The following is a 22,492-nucleotide window of genomic DNA, read 5'->3' as shown; positions in this document are numbered from 1 at the left end:
ACATAGTCTCAGGATATGAGATAGACCATTTAGGACTGAGCTAAGAATCATAGAGTCATACAGCACGGAAACAGACCCTTCGGTCTAATTCGTCCATGCCGGCCAAGTTTCCCAAACTAAACTACCTGTAGTCCCATTTGCCTACATTTGGCCCATATCCCTCTATTCGTATAACTGTCCAAATATCCTTTAAATAATGTAACCACACCTGCATCTAATATTTCCTCAGGCAGTTCATGAGGAAATGTCATTTTTATTAAATTGTAGTGAGCCTGTGGAATTTTTCATCATGGAAGGCCAAGTCATTGAGTATATTTAAGAAAGACATAGATTATTTTCAGATTTTAAAGGCATCAAATGGAATGGGGAGGAAGTGAGATGATGGCAGTGAGATAGAGGATCAGCCATGATCATATTAAATAGCAGAGCAGGCTCGAAGGGCGGAATGGCCTACTCCTGTTCTAGTTTTTATGAAAATTGAATGAACAAAGGCTAAATCTATTTAGCCATTCTCAATGTCAACTTCTTCATCCCTAGTGAATCACTTTTGAACAGTCCCTGATGCCAATATATTGTTTCATAAACACAGAGACCAAGACTAGATTAGATCACTTACAGTGTGGAAACAGGCCCTTCGGCCTAACAAGTCCACGCCGACCCTCTGAAGAGCAACCCACCCAGACCCATTCCCCTACATTTACCCCATAACCTAACACTTCGGGCAATTTGCACATTTTTGGACTGTGGGAGGAAACCCACACAGACACGGGGAGAATGTCCAAACTCGACACAGACAGTTGCCTGAGGCGGGAATTGAACCCGGGTCTCTGGCGCTGTGAGGCAGCAGTGCTAACCACCGTGCCGCCAACAGTACTCCTTTGTGTCCTCACCAGTACCCTATCAGTCAGAACAAGACTTCCCCATTTTTTATTTCCCAATCCCTAGCATCAATAGTTAAACTTCCAATTTGCCTTCTTTACTCACTTGGTTTGTGACACCAGCTGATCACTGTCTGGACATCGATCCCAGTGCACGTGACAAACAGGCTTTCCCAATCATGCAGGAAAATGATTAAAGGCAATAAGCAGAACTTGAAAAGCAGACAAAAGCAAAGTGGACAAAAATGTGATGAGGTGGTGTGTGTCTGTCACCTCAAATCCAACTGGAAAATGATTGTGATTGGCACAAGTTAAGGAGTACTTGCTACCGAGACAAACTTTCAAGTGTGTAATTGATCTGGCATGTCAACAAGGTCTTTTTTTTAACCAAAGTATTTTACTTTTTTTTTTATTTGGATCATGAAGATGAGATATTTTAAAAGTAACCATCATCCCAGAAAGCTGCTCTCTCCTGACAGAGAGAGAGAGATGACTGGAGGTGAGTCTAAGATTAGATTACTTACAGTGTGGAAACAGGCTCTTCGGCCCAACAAGTCCACACCGACCCTCCAAAGAGCAACCCACCCTGACCCATTCCCCTACACCTAACTCTACGGGCAATTTAGCATGGCCAATTCATCTGAATGACACAGGTTTGGACTGTGGGAGGAAACCCACGCAGACACTGGGAGAACGTGCAAACTCCACACGGACAGTTGCCCGAGGCAGGAATTGAACCCGGGTCTCTGGCTCTGTGAGGCAGCAATGCTAACCACTGTGCCACCGTGCCACCCTAAGGTCAGCACACCACAGGCAAAGGAGAAGAAGTTGAGAAGGTGGTACCTTCATGGTGACCTCATTTAGTGCATGAATTGAACTTATACAGTTAGCATCACAAGCCAGCCATCCAGCCGACTGAGCTAACTGACCTCCAGCAGGAATGGAACACACGAGCTGTTGTAAGAATCAACCACTTCTTAGATCAGGTGAATCACAGGCAGCCACTGATGTAGGTCTTTTCTCATCAACCTGTTCAGAGTTCTTCTTACGGACCTTCAGGACAGGTTTATTTTTATTCATTCACAGAATGTGGACGTTGTTGGCTAAGCCAGCACTTATTGTCCATCCCAAAATCCCAGAGGGCAGATTCAACCACATTACTGTGGGTCTGGAGTCACATGTAGGCCAGACCAAGTAAGGATGGCAGTTTCCTTCCCTAAAGGACATTAGTGAACCAGGTGGGATTTTGATTCACGGTCATCATCAGATTCTTAACTCCAGATATTCATTGAATTCAAATATCACCATCTGCCATCATGGGATTTGACCCAGCTGACCAGAACATTCCCTGGGCATCTGGATTGATAGTCTATTAATAATACCACTTGGCTATTGCCTCCTGTTATGGATAGGAGTTGAACCCAGGCTTCTGGTTCAAAGGTAAGGACACAACCACTACACCACAGGTCTCCATCAAATCCCACCATGCTGCATTTACCTTGTAGCTGTTTTCTGGCAAGTAGATATTTTCAATCAACCTGTTGCAACACACCTCTGGAGGAGGTGGGGCTTGAACCTGAGTCTCCTGTCTCAAAGCTAGGACACTACTACTGTGCCATAAGAGTCCCCTGTTGTTAACAAAGGTCCTGATTGTGTAAATCTGCAGCAGATGATCCTCTCAGGATAGTGGAGTGCAGCTAATTAATGTAAACCAATTGCCTTTATTTTCTGGTTCAAGTAAACAATGCTATTGAATCAGTGAATCACCCAGAGCAGCTGCACTGCCTGAAAGGAAAGATAATGCTTTGTCACTCAAGATTTTAATCGATTGTCTAAAGTCAGATTAGAGAACAGTCAAATAGGTAAGAGCTATGTGAGCAACAGTGACTGGTAGAAAGTGATTATGCTAAACGACATTGCATTTATATTCCATTGTACTCAATAAAAGAAAGACTTGCTTTAATAATATAGTTAGAGACACACAAGTACGCAAAATAAAACTAATTATATAGAAGTGTGTGTATAAAACAAACTCTTGTCCGATTAAAATCTTCCATGGAATCCCAATAAACAATTTAGTAATGTGATCCATCAACAACTTGCATTTATATCAAACATTTTACAGAATAAAACATTTCCAAAGGTCCTCACAGTGTTATAAACATTATTGCACACCAGGCTGCATAAGCTTCTTTTAGGCTGGATGTTCAAAGAGGTGAATGATAGGGAGTGAGTTAAATGAAGGAAGCGGTGGTGTGGCTGAGAGGTTAAGGGTGTGTGTTCCAGTGACAAGCGCCTGAGCAGCTGAAGGCACAGCCATAGAGTTGGAATGATTATAACTGGGGATACTGAAAAGGCCTGAATTACATGAGTGCAGATAGCTTGGAGGCCTCTGAGGCTGCCGGAGATTGTGGGGAGGAACTTGAAAACAACTACCATAACTCGATTCACAGGAGACCCACTCACAAATTCATGTTAAGTTGTAGCAAAGAAAGCCCCAGTTTAATCCAATTGGCTGACACACTTTGGAGAGGTGATGGCCTAGTGGTATTATCGCTGGACTAATGTTCCAGGGAGCCAGGTTTGAATCCTGCTATGGCAGATAGTGGAATTTAAATTCAATAAAAATCTGGAATTAAGAGTCTAATGGTAACCATTAAATCAATTGTCATGAAAACCCTATCCAGTTCACTGATGTCCTTTCGAGATGGGAACTGCCAACTTACCTGGTCTGGCCTACATGTGACTCCAGACCCACAGCAAAGTGGTTGACTCTTAACTGCCCCCTAGGATGAGCAAGAAATGTCGGCCTCATCAGGTGAATGAATTTTTTAAAAAGCAGTGAATATGTGAAAAGCCTCCTTATCTTTCACACTTTCCGATGGCTCAACGTTGAAAAGTGTTAGGAGTTAACTCTGAAAAACGCTCAGTAATCTCTTCCTGCTTAGCTCGCTGTCTTTGCACAAGTCTGCCATTTCATTGGTGCGTTCAAACATTTTTCCCATCATTCCTCACTGCAGTGTGAAGTCCCATGTCATGTCTACAGCCTTTGTGGCTACAGCCAGGGAAACTGATTATTGAGCAAGTAGGCAATGTAGGGGAGCAACACCAGGGACCTAGACTCAGTTCCACCTTCAGGTGACTGTCTGTGTGGTGTTTGCACATTCTCCCCGTGTCTGCATGGATTTCTGCCAGATGTGCTGGTTTCCTCCCACAGCTCAAAGATGTGCAGATTAGGTGGATTGGACATGTTAAAATTGCCCCACAGTGCCCAGGGATGTGTGGATTATTCATGGGGTGTACAGGGTGGGTGTTGGTGGAATGCACTTCAGTGTGGATTTGATGGACCTAATGGCCTGCTTCCACACTGTAGGGATTCTATGATTGATTGGTTGACCTAGTCTCATATTCTTTCATTGATAATTTTGTCCAGCTTTTTAAGTCTCAAAATTGCTGATGTCCTCCAGGGATTGTCATTACTGCGTGGGTTCAATCATCACATTTACAAATCATCGTGGCTTCTTCACCTTTCTTTACACAGGGAGTGTTGACTTTTCAGTGCCATTTGTGCTTCACTCATGGGATGTGGGCATCACTGGCTGGGCCAAGAGTTCTGCCCATCCTTAGTTTCCTCTGACAAAATGGCGGGGAACTGCTTTGTGAAACCACTGCAGTCCATTGGATGGTTGGACACTCTCTATGCTATTAGGGAAGGAGTTCAGGATTTTGACTCTGCGGCAATGAAGGAACAACGATATATTTCCAAGTCAAGATGGTGAGTGGCTTGGAGGGGAACTTGCAGGTGGTGGTGTTTGCATGTATCTGCTAACCTTCTCCTTCTGGATGGCAGTAACCAGAGATGATAAGGAAGCTGCTGATGAGCCTTGGTGAATTTCTTCACTGCATCTTGAGGCTGGTACACACTGCTGCTACTGAGTGTCAGTGATGGAGGAAGTAGATGTTGGTGGATGTGGTGCCAGGCAAGGTTATTGCGTTGTCCTAGTTGGTGTCAAACTTCTAGAGTGCTGTTGGAGCTGCTTATCCAGGCAAGTGGATAAGCACTCCTGACTTGTGCCTTGTAGAAAGTAAATGGATTTTGGGACCATTAGTTACCCACTGCAGAATTCCTCTCCTCTGACCTTCTTTTGTGGCTGCATTATTTATATGAATCAACCAGTTCAGTTTCTGAAGCCCAGGATGTTGATCGTGGGGTATTCAGTGATGATAATACTGTTGATTCTCAAGAGGCAATGCTTAGATTTTCTCTTGTTAGAATTGGTCATTGCCTGGCATTTGTGTGGCGTGAATATTACTTGGCACTCCACACCCTGAACTTGGACCTGGTGCAGGTCGGGCTTCATTCGGCTATGGACTGCTTCAGTAAAGGAGGAGTCACCATTTGTGCTGAACATTGTGCAATCATCAGTAAACAGTCACACTTCTGATCTTATGATGGAGGGATGATCATTGATGATGCAGCTGAAGTTGGCTGGACAGAGAATCCTTCCATGGCTTTGGAGTGGACATGTCTTACCTCTAACAATCACAGTCATTCTCCTTTCTGCCAGGTATGACTCCAGCCAGTTGAATGTTTTCCCCCTGATTTTTTTTTATAATTCACTCACAGGATGTGGGTGTCTCTGACTAAGCCAGCATTTATTGCTCATCCCTAATTGCCAAGAGGGCAGTGGAGAGTCTACCAAATTGCTGTGGGTCTGGAGTCACATGTAGATCAGACCATACAGTTATACAGCACGGAAACAAATACTTCAGTCCAATTCATCGATACAGATCAGACATCCTAAGTGAATCTAGTCCCATATCCCTTGGCCCATATTCCTATTCATTTACTCATCCAGATGCCTCTTAAATGCCATAATTGTTCCAGCCTCCATCACTACCTCTGACAACTCATTCCATGTACGCACTACATTTTGCATGAAAGCGTTGCCCCTCAGGTCCCTTTTAAATCTTTCCCCTCTCACCTTAAACCTATGCTGTCAGGTTTTGGACTTCCCTACCCTAGGGAAACAAAGTTAGCTATTCACCCTTACCATCAGGATTTTATAAACCTCTATAAGGTCACCCCTCAGCCTCCAATGCTCCAGAGTAAATAGCCCTAACCTATTCAGCCTATCCCACTAGTTCAAACTCTCCACTCGTGGCAATATCTTTGTAAATCTTTTCTGCATCTTCTCAAGTTTAACAGCATCTTTCCTATAGCAGGGAGACCAGAATTGAATGCAATATTCTAAAAGTGGCCTAACCAATATCCTGTACAGCCACAACATGGCCTCCCAATTCTTATGCTCAATGCATTGACCAATATAGGGTAAGGATGACAGATTTCCTTCCCTAACAGACATTATTGGGATGTTCCTCAACAATCGACAATGGTTTCACGGTAGTCATTAGAGATTTAATTCCAGATTCTTTATTGGATTCAGATTCCATGATCTGCCATAATGAGGGGCCTTGGCACATTAGCTGTGATTCTGGATTAGTGGTCTAAGCAATAATATCACAAGGCCTTTGCCTCCCCATCTCCATTGTCTCGGATTTTGGCATGACCCATTGGTGCAGCCATGACGCCAAGGGCAATCATCAGTTGGTGCAAACAATAACCAGTGACCCTTCCTTGCTTCAATTTTCACCGTTACAAGTTCCACCTCTAAACGTTAAGGATCGATCTGGTAAGAGACAGCAAAACAGTCTGACTTCATCCACACTAAAAATGTTTCTTGGCACATGCTCTTTCAGGACGTGGGATGAGAGCATTGTGACATTGTCACTGGAAGCCTGCTGGTAATTTCACACTCCGGCATTGCTAGAGTTGGCTCTGATTGATTGACACATCACATGACAACCTCAAACTGGTTTGACTTGTCAGGAGTTACCAGTCTGGAATTTCAGATTATCGCGGATTTCCTTCTATTTGATTTCCAATTCTGCCAGCTGGAATGTCCGAGAAGTTCAGCACAAGAGAAATTTTGGGGTAGCCAAATTGCAGTATATGACAGTTGTAAAATCAAAGTTTTGCCCAGTGGGAAATCAGTGCTGATCAGCAAGCAGAGGAATCTTGATGCATGGGAGTCAGTGCTTGGAGGAACTAGGAATAGAGTTTTGAATACGCTCAGGTTTATAGAGGTGGATGAAGAGAGACCAGCCAAGAGTGTAATGGAATCGACAAGTGTGAAAGCAATAAAGGCTTGACTAAGGATTCCAGCAGATGAGCTGAGACTGGGACAGAAAATGAACAATCAGAGTGATGGTATGGATGTGCTTTCAGAAATGTATTTTTGAGGTAAATAGGACACATTTGAGAACAGTGAATAATAATGCTAATAATGTGTGCAAAAAGGTCACTGGTGTCAGAAAAGAATCAGTGCCTTTAGTAATGAGGAGTGCATTATATTCTAATTCTAATATCTGGTAGCGTGAAATTATGTATTTGGGAAACAAACTCATAGAAGTAATTATTCTGAATGGGAGCCAACTTGATGCTGTGAATGGACAGAAGAATTTTGGGGCTCGGTTTTTCAGGTCTTTGAAGATACATCAGCAACTCAGAGCATGCAATGTCAAATTCTGTGAGTTTTCTTATTACAGGAGAAATAAGGGCCAAATGTTCTTGGCAATCCTACCTATAAAGTGAATAAATCCCCGATCAAGGTATCGTTCTATCAGTGCTCTAGCTAAAGGCAAGTCTTTGACTCATTGTCTGTTGATACATCGTCCTGAGCCACAAGAAAGGCAACTTTGGCCAGTGGTGACTTGCCATCACCTTCTGCTCTCAGGGACAAGGCTAGCTGCCAGGTGTACCTCTAGCAGGACAGACCCATGCTGTTGGCATCAATCTGAACCAAGTGCCAGCTGTCTACCCAACTGAACTAACTGGCCCTCAGTTGGAGTACACAGATTAAGGAAAAGAAATAAGTGTGTTAACTCAAGAGCTATGTTATCTAAGGTACTAGACATCAACCACATGAGGCTACCAGATTCCGTTGCTGATCAATAAGTTAAAATAAACGGCATTTAGTTATTTGTCCTTATTTTATGTATATGAACTTGAACATTTCTTAGCTTGTTGATAAAAGGGCAAGTCATAAAGCAAAGTATTTTGAGTGTCCTAAATGGGAGTGAGTTGTGAGTAACTCTCTCAGTTCCTACTTGGCAGTAGATATGTGTTCAGTATTCATGAAGTATATTTACCTGAAATTGTGTAGATGGGTTTAAGGGGTTAATGGATCTGTTTAAAGAGGTGACATCAAGGCCACATCTCTAGCTGATCAGCATTTTTTGTTAGAATACACCACTCTAAAAGATATTCTGGTGATTTTGGGGAATGAAGACAGTCGCTTTCTTTCAAATAATCTATGTCACTCTGTCAGCAAACAAGAGCTTTTATTCCACAAGACAGAAAACAAAAGCAAGAGAGAGACACAACATGCTCCAGAAAGTAGCAGCAAACTCCCTTCACAACTGAGGGAAAGTGTTTGGGAATAAGACCAGTTAAAGTCCCATTTGTGGTTTCATTTGGATTTCTGGGGAATAAAAACCTTTTGCAGCATCACACACTAGTGTCACCATAGCAACGCTAACCAGATTACAGCAAGGTCACAAAGACTGATTTAACAGGAAATCTCTTGCTAGTTTTCTTACAGAACAAGGGCAGAAGGAAGACAGGTAACAAGAACTTAAACAGAGGCTAAATCAATGCATAAGAGCAAAGAGCCAGACTGCAGAAGGCAAAGATGAGCGGAAAGAAAAATGGAAGAGAATGGAAAATAATAAGTTTTACTTATTTAGTCCCTTTCATGACTCTACAGCATGCTTCATGGCGTTTTATTTATTTTTGGAATGAAGTCACTGTTGCAATGAAGTGAATCATTGCAGCCAGTTTGCACATAGCAAGACCTCACAAAAACAGCTGTGAGATAAATTACCAGCAACCTGTGCTTTTTGTGATGTTGCATTAGGGATAAAATGTTGACCAGGATACCTGTAAAGATTCACCTCTTCATAGAGAGAGTGCCATGGGAGCATGGACATCATTTGAGACATTGGAGTGCAGTTCACTGTTCCTTGAAAGTGGAGTTGTAGGTAGATAGGATAGAGAAGGCGGCATTTGGTACACTTGCCTTTATTGGTAAGTGCATTGAAAATATAGGAGTTGGGAGGTCATGTTGCGGCTGGACAGAACATTGGTTAGGTCACTATTGGAATGTTGTGTGCAATTCTGGTCTCCCTCCCATAGGAAGGATTTTGTGAAACATGAAAGGGTTCTGAAAAGATTTACAAGGATGTTGCCAGGGTTGGAGGGTTTGAGCTATAGGGAGAGGCTGAATAGGCTGGGGCTGTTTTCCCTGGAGCGTCGGATGCTGAGGGGTGACCTTATAGAGATGTATAAAATCATGAGGGGCATGGGTAGGGTAAATAGACAAGGTCTTTTCCCTGCATTGGGGGAGTCCAGAACTAGAAGGCATAGGTTTAGGGTGAGAGGAGAAATATTTAAAAGCGACCTTAGGGGCAACGTTTTCACACAGAGGGTAGTGCATGTATGGAATGAGCTGCCAGAGGAAGTAGAGAAGGCTGATACAATTACAACATTGCAAAGGCATCTGGATGGATACATGAATAGGAAGGGTTTAGAGGGATATGGGCCAAGTGATGGTAAATGGGATGAGATTAGTTTCGGATATCTGGTTGGCGTGGATGAGTTGGACCGAAGGGTCTGTGTCTGTGCTGTATATCTCTATAACTCTATGGCTGTATCTCAGTATGATGTCTCACCTTAAAAGTGGTACCTCCACAACCTTTCCTCCTTACAGTTCCAGAGAGTCAGGCTGGATCCCATTCTCAGCTCTCCAGAGGGCGCTGTGAAAATTACACTGTGAGGCATTTGATGATAATTGGAGGTGCACTTGTGGACGCACAGGACTGGCTGTGACCCATTCTCTGGGCTGCAGAGGCATAGGCAGTGTGTTCACCACATACGTTGTTGGCTTGTGATGCAAGACTGAGATTGACATGGTGCACTACAGCAATATCTACGTCCCCTTTTTCTTAGATTAGATTAGATTCCCTACAGTGTGGAAACCGGCCCTTCGGCCCAACCAATCCACACCGACCCTCCAAAAAGCAACCCACCCAGACTCATTTCCCTCTGAATGATGCACCTAGCACTATGGGCAATTTTAGCATGACCAATTCACCTGACCTGCACATTTTTGGACTGTGGGAGGAAACCAGAGCCCCCAGAGGAAACCCACGCTGAAACGGGGAGAATGTGCAAACTTCACACAGACAGTCGCCCAAGGCTGGAATCGAACCTGGGACCCTGGTGCTGTGAGGCAGCAGTACTAACCACTGAGCCACTGTGCTGCCCCGTCTGGGGATTGTTAACCAGCAAGGAAAGTTGCCTACTTGTTTCTCTAGTACCACATGGCACTTACAGTACAGGCATACCAATGAGTGAGCACTAAGAGAGGAATTGTGACATGCAGCCTGCTCCAATTTGTAAGCTGGGTGCCTGTTACTAGATGCAAACTGCAGGAGCCTTTCAATGCTAGTTGCTGGTGGGCCCTTGCACACAAGTCACTGTTTCCTAGATGGTCTGCCAGTGGGGCAGTCAGATATCATGATGGTCACGAGGAGTGGCAAAGATCAGATGCCTATGTCAATAGACGAGAGATGCACATGACTGGTGCCTTGAAATGCTGTTTGTTACTGCTCCACATGGAGGGTCTCATAGAATCACAGGTTCTCTATAGTGTGAGAGCAGGCCATTTGGCCCATTAAGTCGACACTGACTCTCCAAAGAGTATCCTACCCAGAACTACCCCTGTAACCCTGCATTTCCCATGGCCAATTCACCTAGCCCACACATCTCTGGATGCTACAATGCATTTTAGCCAATCCACCTAACCTGTACCTCTTTGGACTGTGGGAGGAAGCGTCACTTGCCCAAAAATGTTAACACTGATTTCTCTCCACAGATGCTGCCGGACCTGCTGAGCTTTTCCAGCAATTTCTGTTTTTGTTTTCAAGAATGAGTTAGATATAATTCGTAGGGCTTAAGGAATCAAAGGATATGGGGAGAAAGTGGAAACAGGGTATTGAGTTAAACTACAATTGTAATGTTGCAGCAAATGTTATGAGGCCGGAGGGCAAATTTTGGGTCAACATAAAAACATTGAAAATCGGAGCTAGAGTAAGCCATTCTGATATCCCATATTCCTAAAGTGTGACTCCTGTTTGGGCTCCCCAATCATTGGAGGACATCTTTTCTGTGATTACCCTATCTAGTCCTCTTAGAATTTTATACGTTTCTTTGATATTCCACCCCAAACTCTTCTAAACTTCCCGGGGGGTTAACAGTTCTACAAGGGCAACCAAAACAAATTTCCATTCTGCTAACATTATGATGTTTCTTTGTGCAGCACTGCACCAGACATTGACTTTCAAAAGCCCACTCAACCAAGATGCACTCCAACCACTTCTGCAGGATGTCTACCCCAGTGAGCCTTCAGAGACCATCTCACAGCTCTCACAGCTTTTAATGAGCGAAGTTGATAGGAAGCGTCAAGGTAAGGTGATTCCCTTTTCAGCAGTAATAGTCCCAGTGCTAAAGCTGAACCTGTAATATTTCATTGGGGAGAAGCAATCAAGGTTAATCGTCTAGAGCAAGGGGATCTCACATTATCAGTCACTCTTTCTGGGAAGTAAAGTTGATTTCAGTCCAAGCCACTTTTGATGGGGTCAAGTGAAGTCACTGAGCTATCAATCTGCCTCTCAAATGATATCAGCCTACGTCAAAACAAATCCACAATTTACTGCCGTCATTGTTGGGTTATAAAGAAAATCCATCACGGCTAAAAAATGTGAAGCGAAGAGAAAATATGCTGGAGGTGCACATCCAAGAAATCAGTGTCTCAGGGAAAAAACAGATTAATGCTAGAAACGTGATTATTGCTTTACTTGTGATTAGTTTGAAGCTACCTGGATCCAGAATCCCCTCTCCCTCCTCCAAGGCTCTGCCTAAAACCTATACCTCTTCCTCCAAGCTTTTGGTTGTCTTTCCTAATGAATCCTAACCCTTGTTTTTTCTTCGATAAAGCTGGCGTGAAGCATGAATTTTCTGAAGATGTCATTGCAGGAGAAGGTGACAAGGGAGGTTTAGATGCAGCAAAAAAATGGAGCTGAGATGCAGAGCAGTCAGAATAGCAGTGGAACTGGGTTGGGAGGCTGAATAGCATACTCTTAAACAGAGGGTGGGCCAAATCATAAAACCAATTATTCTAAAATTTCACCTGTTTCACCGGGAAATGGTGGTGTGGTCGGAATATCGTGAGACTAATAATCAAGAGGCACATGTGTTCAAGCTCAAACTCAATTTGTTTGAATTAAGTACAGTTCAATGAATCATATCTGGAATTGAATGCAATGCCTAGTGATAGTGACTGGCCTGAGTTAATACCATGACCCCACTCAGTGTTGTTAAGTCCTCATGGATTTTGCCTCCCTTGATATCTGGGTGTCTAGGTTCAGTCCTTCAACTTAGAGGCTGCTTTCTTTGATTAGGCTCCCTGTTCCAAGTCTGCTGAATCTCTTTCACTGCCTTTTTTTTGATATTCGCTCATGGGACATGGGCGTCCTGGCTGGCCAGTATTTATTGTTTCCCTTAGTTGCCCTTGAGAAGATGGTGGTGAGCTGCCTTCTTAAACCACTGCAGTCCTTATCTAAAAGCCACAATTGTCTGACTCTCAGGAGACCCAACAACTCTGATTTGCACATTAGTATACAGAATAGCTGCCTTTGTGTTATAGCTCCTGAGTAGAGTCTTCCCATCCTCTCTTCAGAGTCTCTCTAGCATGTGACTGCTGTTGTCAGAGTTAGATCATCATCATCTCAATAAAAACTGCATTCCCAATACACTACTGTGACCATGCAACTTTGTAAATAGCCATAAAAACCATCTGGCTTACTAATTTCCTTTAGTGAAGGGAATCGGCCATCCTTACCCAGTCATGTCAACAGAGTTAGCAAAGTCAGTAGAGAGGTCACCCTCCCTATTCATATCAAACCTGTAACCACAACTCTGATTAAGGTGCTCCTCTGACACTTTTCTGCCTCCTGCACCTAGAAAATGGGATTTTTGCTCACCAAGAAAAGAAACAAAGCAACTAAATAAACAAACGACAGCATCTTAAGAGGCACTGTAACAAAAACAAAGGAAACTCATATTCAAATTAAATGTTGATCACACAACAGCCCTTGTGGTGCCCATCGATCATGGAAAGCCCCAAACATTTTTATGTTTCTTTTCTACCATACTATCGCCTAACTGCAGTAGTGGAGTCCCTTTTTACTTTTATTTTCTTCCAGCTCTCGGAGTGAATAGGATGTCTAACACTTCTGTTTTTTTTTAACAGAACTCCTGTTCGCTTTTTTTGTAGTGCTTATTTTTAACAAAATGTTCAATTGTTTTCCCCTTTTTACCCCATACTACCGCCGAACTGCACTAGTGCTTATTTTTCTCCCAGCACCCATGTTGTGTGTGTGCAGGTGTGAGACACAGTGAAAGACACAAGGTGTACGAATCTTTATTCAAATTTCCATCACTGGAGTCTCTTTTTATTCTGTCTTGAACAATTATTTAAAACAAATTAAACTAAACAAGGAACAGCCATTTAAAGGGGCCCTGTAACAAAAGTCAAATCCTCAAATGAAATAAACATTAAAATGTCACGTGGGACAGAGGAGACCAGCTCCTGTCTTACCTGCCAGTCACAGAAGGCTTTAAAATAAAGAGGCTTTTTCATTTTTGTTTTGGAGTACCAACCACCAAGTAGTCCATTGACAAATTAAACAATTAACTACCCACTAGGGGCAGAGCAGCAGCAGCAAGAATAATACCAGGGTAGGAAGCAAGTAAAGGGATTAAATTGAAATGGAATTACAACGATAGATAACACACCCCAAAGCCCACAGTGTCTACCTAGAATGCCTTTTTATATACTTTCGAAAACCAAATTTAAATTAAACTAAATTAAAAGTTAGCAATCCACTTAAAGAGGCAATATAACAAAGTCAAACATTCAAATGAAACATTCTAATTGAAATGAAATGTCATTGCCGGGAGAGATAATACATTTCAGCCCCACTGTGCTAACTGTCACAGAAGTCCCAATCAGAAAAGCAGACACCACATGCTCCCTCGCCAAGGACATCAAGCTGCAAGTCCCTTTTCATAGCTGTTCAAAATGCTTTATAAATTAATACTGCTGACCTGTTCATACTTAACCTTACCAATATAGTTAACATCATATTAAGCAGAGCCTCAGATTAACATGTCTTCCAAAAGATAGTTCCTCTGGCAATGAAAGACTCTCACACCAAGATGCTGCCTGAGATTGTACACCAAAGTGCTGGAGCAGAGTTTGAACCTATAACTGTCTGAATCAGATTTAAGAATGCTATCACTGAGTTAAAGCTGGTGATTCAGTTTGCTTGTGTCTAATATAAGTTTAAAACATCAACATCGCTTTCATGACTTTGGTCTGCTGTCAGAAACAGATGGTGAGCAGAAGCCAGGTGCTCTCCCACAGGGAAAGAAATTGGAAGAGAAGAGATCCTAACCTGATCTTCCTTATCTCATAGTGTTTGGGTCACAAATCAGCAAGGGCAAGCTGCTAGGAATCGGGTCAAAGAATAGCGCAGGCAAGTCTAAGGGAGAAAAGATTAAAATAGTAACAAGGGAAAGAATATGACAGGGCAGTGTTCATTAAAAAATATAGTTATGATGACTAATGTGCCTGGTGCAGACATGTAAGATTATTAACTTTTAGTTTGAATTTGTAAAATGAGAGACTGAATTAACTGCAATCTCTAAAAGTGCAAAATGTATGTGTGAGTGAGAGAGAGAAAGAGAGATTGGGGTGTAGGGTCTTGTTAATTTGGGGTATATGTGGGAAAATAACTTTTTCTTTCCAAGCTTATTGTTGAATTGGGACGCAACGCACTCAAAGGATAAAAAACAATACATTTTTCTATATACAACACACTAATCACAAGCAGCAAGAGAGCACACACATTCCATCCATGATACAATCATGAATTGAATGTGCTTGAGTTAGAATGTTCGGTGCTTTGTTTCAATGCACAGACTGGGAATTTCAGGCAGGAGCACCAATTAGGAGGTTACACCCCAGGCAAGATTTAAAATTAATTCCCAGAAAATCATAGGGTGTGGAGATTTCCAGCAATGGCTTCAGTGTATGATAAGAATACAAGAGGTGAAATTCCTGATCAGTGATTCACCCTTATTGTGACTCATAATAAATTAGGGGAAACCATTTCTTTCATTTTTTCCAATTAACCGACTTATTGCTAAATGTTGATGGATGTTTTTATTTCGTAGATTGCAGTCATTAAACATAAAAAATGATTTCTGTGGTGGATGTTTTTCATTGTATGCTTAGTACATTGCGATTTAGTGCCAATTTTCTCTGTAATTAGAAGTCATTCTAGGATGCACCTTGTCTGTAACATTGGGGTGAACAAAATATACGTCAGGCTAAAATGGTTTAAATAGTTGCCAATCACTTCTCATGAACCCGATTGTTAGATTGAAAGTTTTCTAATGGGGATAGCTGAAGGCTATGTCAATAAGGTGGGACTGATGTTGCCGAACCTCATGCATCGTTTCCCTAAGTCTCAAGTTGCCCCAGTTGATTCACAGTGAGGCTTGATATTTGGACCCATCCTCTTCCACGTTCTAGATCAGGGGACTGAGAAGAGCAGGCAGTAGCTGGGAAAACAGAAGTGTCCTTTACTTCTATCTCCTCTTGGATGTCAGGTTTTCAAGAACTTTGTGCCTTGTGTTTTGAAATCAGCTGGTGACCATAGCTGCCTCAGTTACAAGCACAATGTCTGCCAAATGACAGGCCTGATACTATTGGTAGCTCAAGCCTACAGTTACAACCCTTACTTTCAAATCCAGCTGAGGTCAAGTTGGGTGGTGGGGTGGGGTAGCGAATGATGGAGAGTGGTTTAAGGTTGGTTCAAAAGTATCATGATTGGCCTAGCTCAATCTTGATTAGAATCTTATTCTCCACAACTGGCAATCCAGTCTTTAACTAGCTGTTACCAAAACTCACTAGTGGTTATTTAGAATCATTATACTCACTGCACTTTGTATAGAATAAATTTAAATGTAGAGCAAATGTTTAGACAAAAATTCATAACCTATCTGATAGTGATATCAAATATACATGTCATTCTGCTATAACGTGTTTTGTCAACGTTATAGCATGAATCTGTGGACTTTTTAAACTTTTGACCGTAACACGATTACTTTCATCGCTGTTGCTAAAGCGCAATTTTTCTATAATGCGGGGTTACACAAGAACGCAAACATCACATTATAGAAGAACTGACTGTACAGTAAAGGAATCCCATTTTTAATGGACAATGTTTCTTCTTGCTTGCTAGAGGAGACCCATGTAAATCAGAGGAAGCAGAATGAATTTGTACGAGGTCATTGATGTCACCTCCCACCAACCTTCTTTGGGGATGAATTTCCCTAAGGGCTTCTCCTCTTCTGGATTTAAAAGAGAGTTTCAGCAGCAAATTGCCAGTCAGTGCAGGGAAGTTCATCTCCAGCCTGGTGCCCGCTTAACAGGGAAGTTAGCTCAACCGAAGTGAGGCCAAATCTTTATCGCAGAGAGAATCTTCAGAAGTTATGCTCTCACTGCAATTTGCAATATATTGCTTGTACCTTATATTTATTCTTTCAAGGCATATGGGTATCACAGGCAAGTCCAATATTTGTAGCCTATCCCTAATTGCTCTTGAACTGAATGTTGTTAGGCCATTTCACAGGGCAGTTAAGAGTCAATCATATCCCTGGGAATCTGGAGTCACACATAAGCCAGACCAGGTAAAGGTTTCATTCCCTTAAGGACATTAGTCAACCTGATATTTTTTTTAATGACAATGGATGGTCACCATTACTGAGACTAGTTTTAAGTTTAAAGCTGGACACTTAGAAAAAACAAGGTTTTGTGAAAGGGAAGTCATGATTAAAATCCAGCTTTAACCTCCTTAATGATGGATTGTAATACCTCCCCCAAGACAAACTTCAAACTAACTTCCCTGTAGATTCCTTCATTCTGCCTGCCTCCTATCTTAAATTGAGGAGTCTGATGGAGTCTTTCCAGAATCTTTGGAAACTTCTTTCCAAAGTTAAGCTTTGGAAAATTAACATTAAAATGACTGCCTTGTTAGATGCTTATAGCTTCTCATGAAGGAGCAGTTGAGGACTCTGGGTCTGTACCCAATGGAGTTTAGAAAGATAAGAGGGGGATCAGTTTGAAACTTATATAGAACACTTAGTGGCCTGGGTAGAGTGGGTGAGGAGAAGATGTTTCAACTGGTAGGAGAGACTGGGATCTGAGGGCACAGCCTGAGTGAAGAGATGACCCTTTAGAACTGAGATGAGGAGGAATTTCTTCAGCCAGAGAGAGATTAATCTATGGAACTCATTGTCATAGAAGGAAATAGAGGCCAAGTCATTGAATGCACTTAAGACAGAGATAGATAGATAGGTTCTTGATTGGTAAGAAGATCAATGGTTATGGGGAGAAGACAGAAGAATGAGTTTTAAGAAACAAATGAGCCATGACAGAGCAGACTGAATGGGAAGAATGGCCTAATTCTACTCCTATATGTTATGGCCTTATACCTTTTTCAAAAATGGAAAGATGCCAGTCTCAGCCTATTGGTTTTCAGTCCAGTGACATCCTAGATCATTTCACCATGAGAAGGAATTCTGGAGGTGGGTCCTTAGCAGGCTAAAGCAAGAAATAAAATATTTGTGTTCCTAAAAATGTATGAGTAAGAATAGCTCATTCAGCATCTCATTTCCTCATGCAAATAGAGCATGACTGATTTGTACTCCAATGCCATTGACCCATTTTTGCTCACAATCCTGATTGCCACTGATTGAAATCTTCAATTGGCTCATCAGCAACAGCTGCCTCAGAGTTTTAGTATGGCCAGTCTATCAAATCCTTTCATGATTTTAACCACCTTAATTAGATTACCTCTCAAACTTCTCTGACAGTCAGAGGGTACTCAAACTGAGTTTATGTGATACATTCTTATAGTTTATTATCTAATTCTCAGTATCATTCAGCTGAATCTGCACTGTATCTCTTCCATGAGCAATATATCTTTGTTGAGATATAGTGCTCACAACTATACCTCATTCTCTACATAGGGTCTTATTACGTTGCCAAATGTTTCACACAGTTAATTATTCCAAGATTGCAATGACAGCTACTGAGCAAACACAGTCTAAATATAAGAGAGATTAATGAATCCATTACTTTCGGGGGGAAAATTGCAATTTAACATTTAATTGGAATCTTCCAGGCCATCCTTCTGATGACACCCGAGACAGGACCTGATCTGGAGGATCAACCAAGTCTATATCCCTTCATTAGCCCATCTGATAAATTGCACACACAAGACCTGGAAAGGTTTTTAAAGATAATAGGGTTCAACGCACAATGTTCTGACCCTCAACAATACCAGCTGAGGCAAAGAGACACCCAGTGAATAAGTACTGTAATAAACTCCCCCTCTCATTGTGTACCAGTTTTTTTTTAAAAAAGCAAGAAAAGCATAATTATCCTAATTTTACAATTTCTGAGGCAGTGCCAGAGAAGCTGTTTGTTAACATGAGAAGTAGGATCAGGAACGGACGATGCAGCCGCTCTGACCTGCTGTACCATTTAATGATCTTCAGCTTCACTTTCCCACCTATTCCCCATATCCCACGATTTGCTGACAGACCAAAATTCCAGCTTTGAAAATATACCATCATGGAGAATCCACAATGCTCCGGATTAGGGAATTCTAAAATGTTCACATCCTTTAAGTGAAGAAAATTACTTCACTCCTCCTACATTGCTAAAAGATTATCCTCTTGACTTAGAATGTACTGCTCCTGTTCTAGATCCCCCAGAGAAACAACCTCTCAATGTCTACCACATATCCTTCATAATCTTGTTTTAATGAGGTTACCTCTCATTCCTCTAAACTCCAGTGAATATAGCCTTAAGTTACTAAGTCTCTCCTCATAGGATGACCCTCTCTTCACATGAACTAATTGAGTGAGCCCTTGCTCTACTAACTTCAATTCAAGTGTATCTTTCCTTTAAATATGGAGATCAAAATTACAAACAGCATTCCACGTACAGTCTCACTGAAACCCTGTACGAATGTAACAAGACTTCCTTTTTCCTGTATACCAATGAAGGCCAGTATGCCATTCGATTTCCTAATTGCTTTATGTACCTGGAAACCAGTTCGTTTCCTGTATGAGAAAACCCAAATTCCTCTGATCATCAAAGTTGCTAATCCCAAAAAAAAAGATTGTTGTTCTGCCAACTACGGTAAAGTCTATCAACGGGCAGCGTTGGACCATTTAGATGAGTCCAGAGGTAGGGAGGCCAGCAGCAGCTCAGGAATCTGACAGCGATTGGCGCAGACTCTGCCGCGGTAATTATTCAGCCATCGTGTTAACTTTGTGATTCTGGGTTTCCTGACTGACACGAGAGCAGGCGCGATGACAAACTCTTAAAGGCTTTCTGTTTAAAGCCACCACAGCACGGACCAAAATGGATCTACTATAGAATCGTCAGGACACCGAGAGCAATTGCATTGACAAAGTCTTCCCTCAGGTTATCTGTGGCCTCCTGGACATCATGCCATGGATTGTAAGAGCCACAGAAAAATCCTCAAGGTGGGAGGAAGAGGCCAACCTCCCAAAGCAGACATGACTAGGGGCGACTCAGGAAGTCATCAGAAGGAGTGTGGTACCTTGCTGACAGCCTCAGGCTGAAAAAGGTTCAATGACTGATCAGGACGAGATAGGTAAGTGGTATTCCACATTCACGTGCCTTGTCCCCTCACTCTAACCTCAGCAGTTGCCTTCCCCTGCACATCACTGCTCAGACAGACTCCCTGCCTCTCCAGCCACCTCCACACATCCCAATCAGAACAGCAATCATCGACACTCATCCTCATCCGCCTCTGGTCTCGTACCCAACTCCTCCAGAAATGCTGTCCTGCCAACCTCCTCAAACATTATGCTCCTTACAATGAATGCTGTGCCTCTCCTTGCAGAAATGAGTGTGGAACACAAGGGAAATCAGAGACTTGGGGAATAAGACCCTCAGATCAAGGCCAGAGAGGGGGATTCCATGGCAACGATTGGATTGGAATGCAGCCTGGCCATTGAGTTTGAAATCGCTCAATCAAGTGGCACACAATAATCACTTGCCTTGACCTGATAGGAATACCCGGATGATCTTCACCATGTGACTTTGAATCTTTTCTGCTTCTCAGTTCTAATTCATGTCTTTCCTCTCCAACAAAAAGGGGCCTTCTCGCATGGTGCAGGAGCTGGTGCTAGAGGTGGCTAAGAAATCTCTTGAGACACTCGCACACTTTGAGAAAGCAATACCACACAACTTGTACACAACCCCGAGTATCTCACCCTTGGTGGTATGGTGTGGTGGGATAAGGGAGCTGCAATGCAGGGTGCTGTTTGGTGTATAGCTGAATTGACGCACAGTGCGTCACATGTGAGAAGATGTCAGAGACTGCGACAACACCTGAAGAGTTGGGGTGTGCAGGACATAATGACCTTATAGAGGTTCATCAAATCATGAAGGGACATGGATAGGGTAAATAGACAAGGTCTTTTCCCGGGGGTAGGCGAGTCAAGAACTAGAGGGCATAGGTTTAAGGCGAGAGGGGAAAGATTTAAAAGGGACCTAAGGAGCAACTTCTTTATGCAGAGGGTGGTGTGTGGATGGAATGAGCTGCCAGAGGAAGTGGTGGAGGCTGGTACAATTACAGCATTTAAAAGGCATCTGGATGGGTATATGAATAGGAAGGGTTTAGAGGGATATGGGCCACGTACTGGCAAATGGGACTAGATTAGGTTAGGATAACTGGTCAGCGTGGACAAGTTGGACCAATGGGTCTTTTTCCGTGCTGTACATCTCTATGACTCTATTCAGCTGAATATAGATGTTGAACTGCAGGACTCATCCGTGGAGAATTAGAATTAGGTTTATTGTCACATGTGCTCACACAAATGCAGTGAAAAGGTTACAAGTCACCATTTACAACACCATCTTCGGTACAAAGGGACCTAAATACAGAATCCTAGGTACAAAGCAGAAAAATAAAAACACAAGGTTGAAGAGTTAAATATTACAGTCCTCCCTACTCAAAAGCAGATAAACAAAGAAACATAGTTAACAGTTCAACACCACAGTCCATAAATGCCTGACCATGCTGGGCTTGCACTCCTCACAATAGCTAGATCACTCGCTCCAGCCTCAACCTTGTCCCGCCCCAGGCTGCCTGCTCCTGTCCTTACCAGTGGCTGCTCCAGGCTTCCTACTCTGCAGTATCTGCAAAAAAAAATGTAAAAGCCTGTCAGTTTTTCTCAGGGACACTGTGCAGCATCATAGAGAGAATAATGGAATCTGTCCCTAAAGTGAATACCATATTGTCTCATGCAGTTGTACAGATATCCAGTCCAGTATTAATGGTCAGATACACAACTGAAGGACATTGTTGAATTATGTGCTGGGCCATCAGATGTAGAAGGTGTGGAATACTGCATTCTGTAAAGAGATGAACTATCATGAAAAGGTTTTGTATCTAGTCTCATACTTCTTTATTTTATTTGGGATCCATTGGGGATAGAGGAACAAAGACCTCAGAGTGCGAATACATCAATCATGAAAAGCTATTCCACAGATCAAAGGCAGGCCGTGCACATGGTTATACTTTCAGAGGGCTATTTCTGAAAAGTGTGCTAAATATGAGTCAAATCTTGATTGGAATGGCTGCCATGATCCACACAGAGATTGATAACTTTTAAGAAGGAACATGACTTTGTAGTGAATGATTCCAATGACCATACAACGTTATCCATTTTAAGACTTGTACGGTAACAAACAAACTAAAATCGACTTTGATTAAACATTACTTAGTACACAACTAATCCACCACTAAACAACAGATATCCTCTTTAACTTCCTAATTCAACCAAATTGCTAAATTATGTTTACGCAATTCGCACCATTTTTCTTAGAATTGTGGTACGTATAGGAATCATCCCCAAGTTACTTCCAACTCCAACAGGCTCACTTCCCCATGTACTGCTGAGTTGCAACATCCAACATCCATTGACAGTAATTTCCTTCAATCTTCAGTCTTCTGAGAATCCCCAAACTGAGTTCTAGTAGCAAGGCCTGCTCCAGTAATTCTTTCTCCAGGCCACTGACCAATGAAAATCCCCCAGTGCCCTTAAATCTCTACAAGTCCCATTTCTCCACTGAGAGGATGAACACCCACTAGCATCCTTCCTGGTGGAGAACAGAAAGCAAGTTTTTTCTGCTAACTGATGTTTACAGTAGTTGCTGTTTTGTTTTCTCTCTCTGTCTGGAACCTATTCTCTCTCTTTCTGTTTCAAGTCTTTCAGTCAGTTAAGCTGTAAGACCATTTATCATAACATGTTA

The 22,492-nt window shown here is 42.4% G+C and overlaps 1 protein-coding gene across 1 annotated transcript in view; it reads left to right on the top strand.

Annotated features, from left to right (window-relative positions):
- The window catches only part of LOC122539256 (uncharacterized), a 109,108-nt gene that overhangs the window by 53,022 nt on the left and 33,594 nt on the right, over window positions 1-22,492 (top strand). Inside the window, exon 4 of the mRNA XM_087979812.1 lies at window positions 11,321-11,467. Within this exon, the coding sequence (XP_087835938.1) occupies window positions 11,321-11,467 (147 nt within the window). The remainder of the gene's footprint in view (window positions 1-11,320; window positions 11,468-22,492) is intronic.

The sequence above is a fragment of the Chiloscyllium plagiosum genome, unplaced genomic scaffold, assembly GCF_037043375.1.
Source record: "Chiloscyllium plagiosum isolate Xiang-an unplaced genomic scaffold, Cpla_swu_hap1 HiC_scaffold_36, whole genome shotgun sequence".
In the NCBI taxonomy this organism is placed as follows: Eukaryota; Metazoa; Chordata; class Chondrichthyes; order Orectolobiformes; family Hemiscylliidae; genus Chiloscyllium; species Chiloscyllium plagiosum.
Note: the sequence above shows the minus strand (reverse complement) of the source record. Positions and strands in the feature narration are given on the sequence as shown.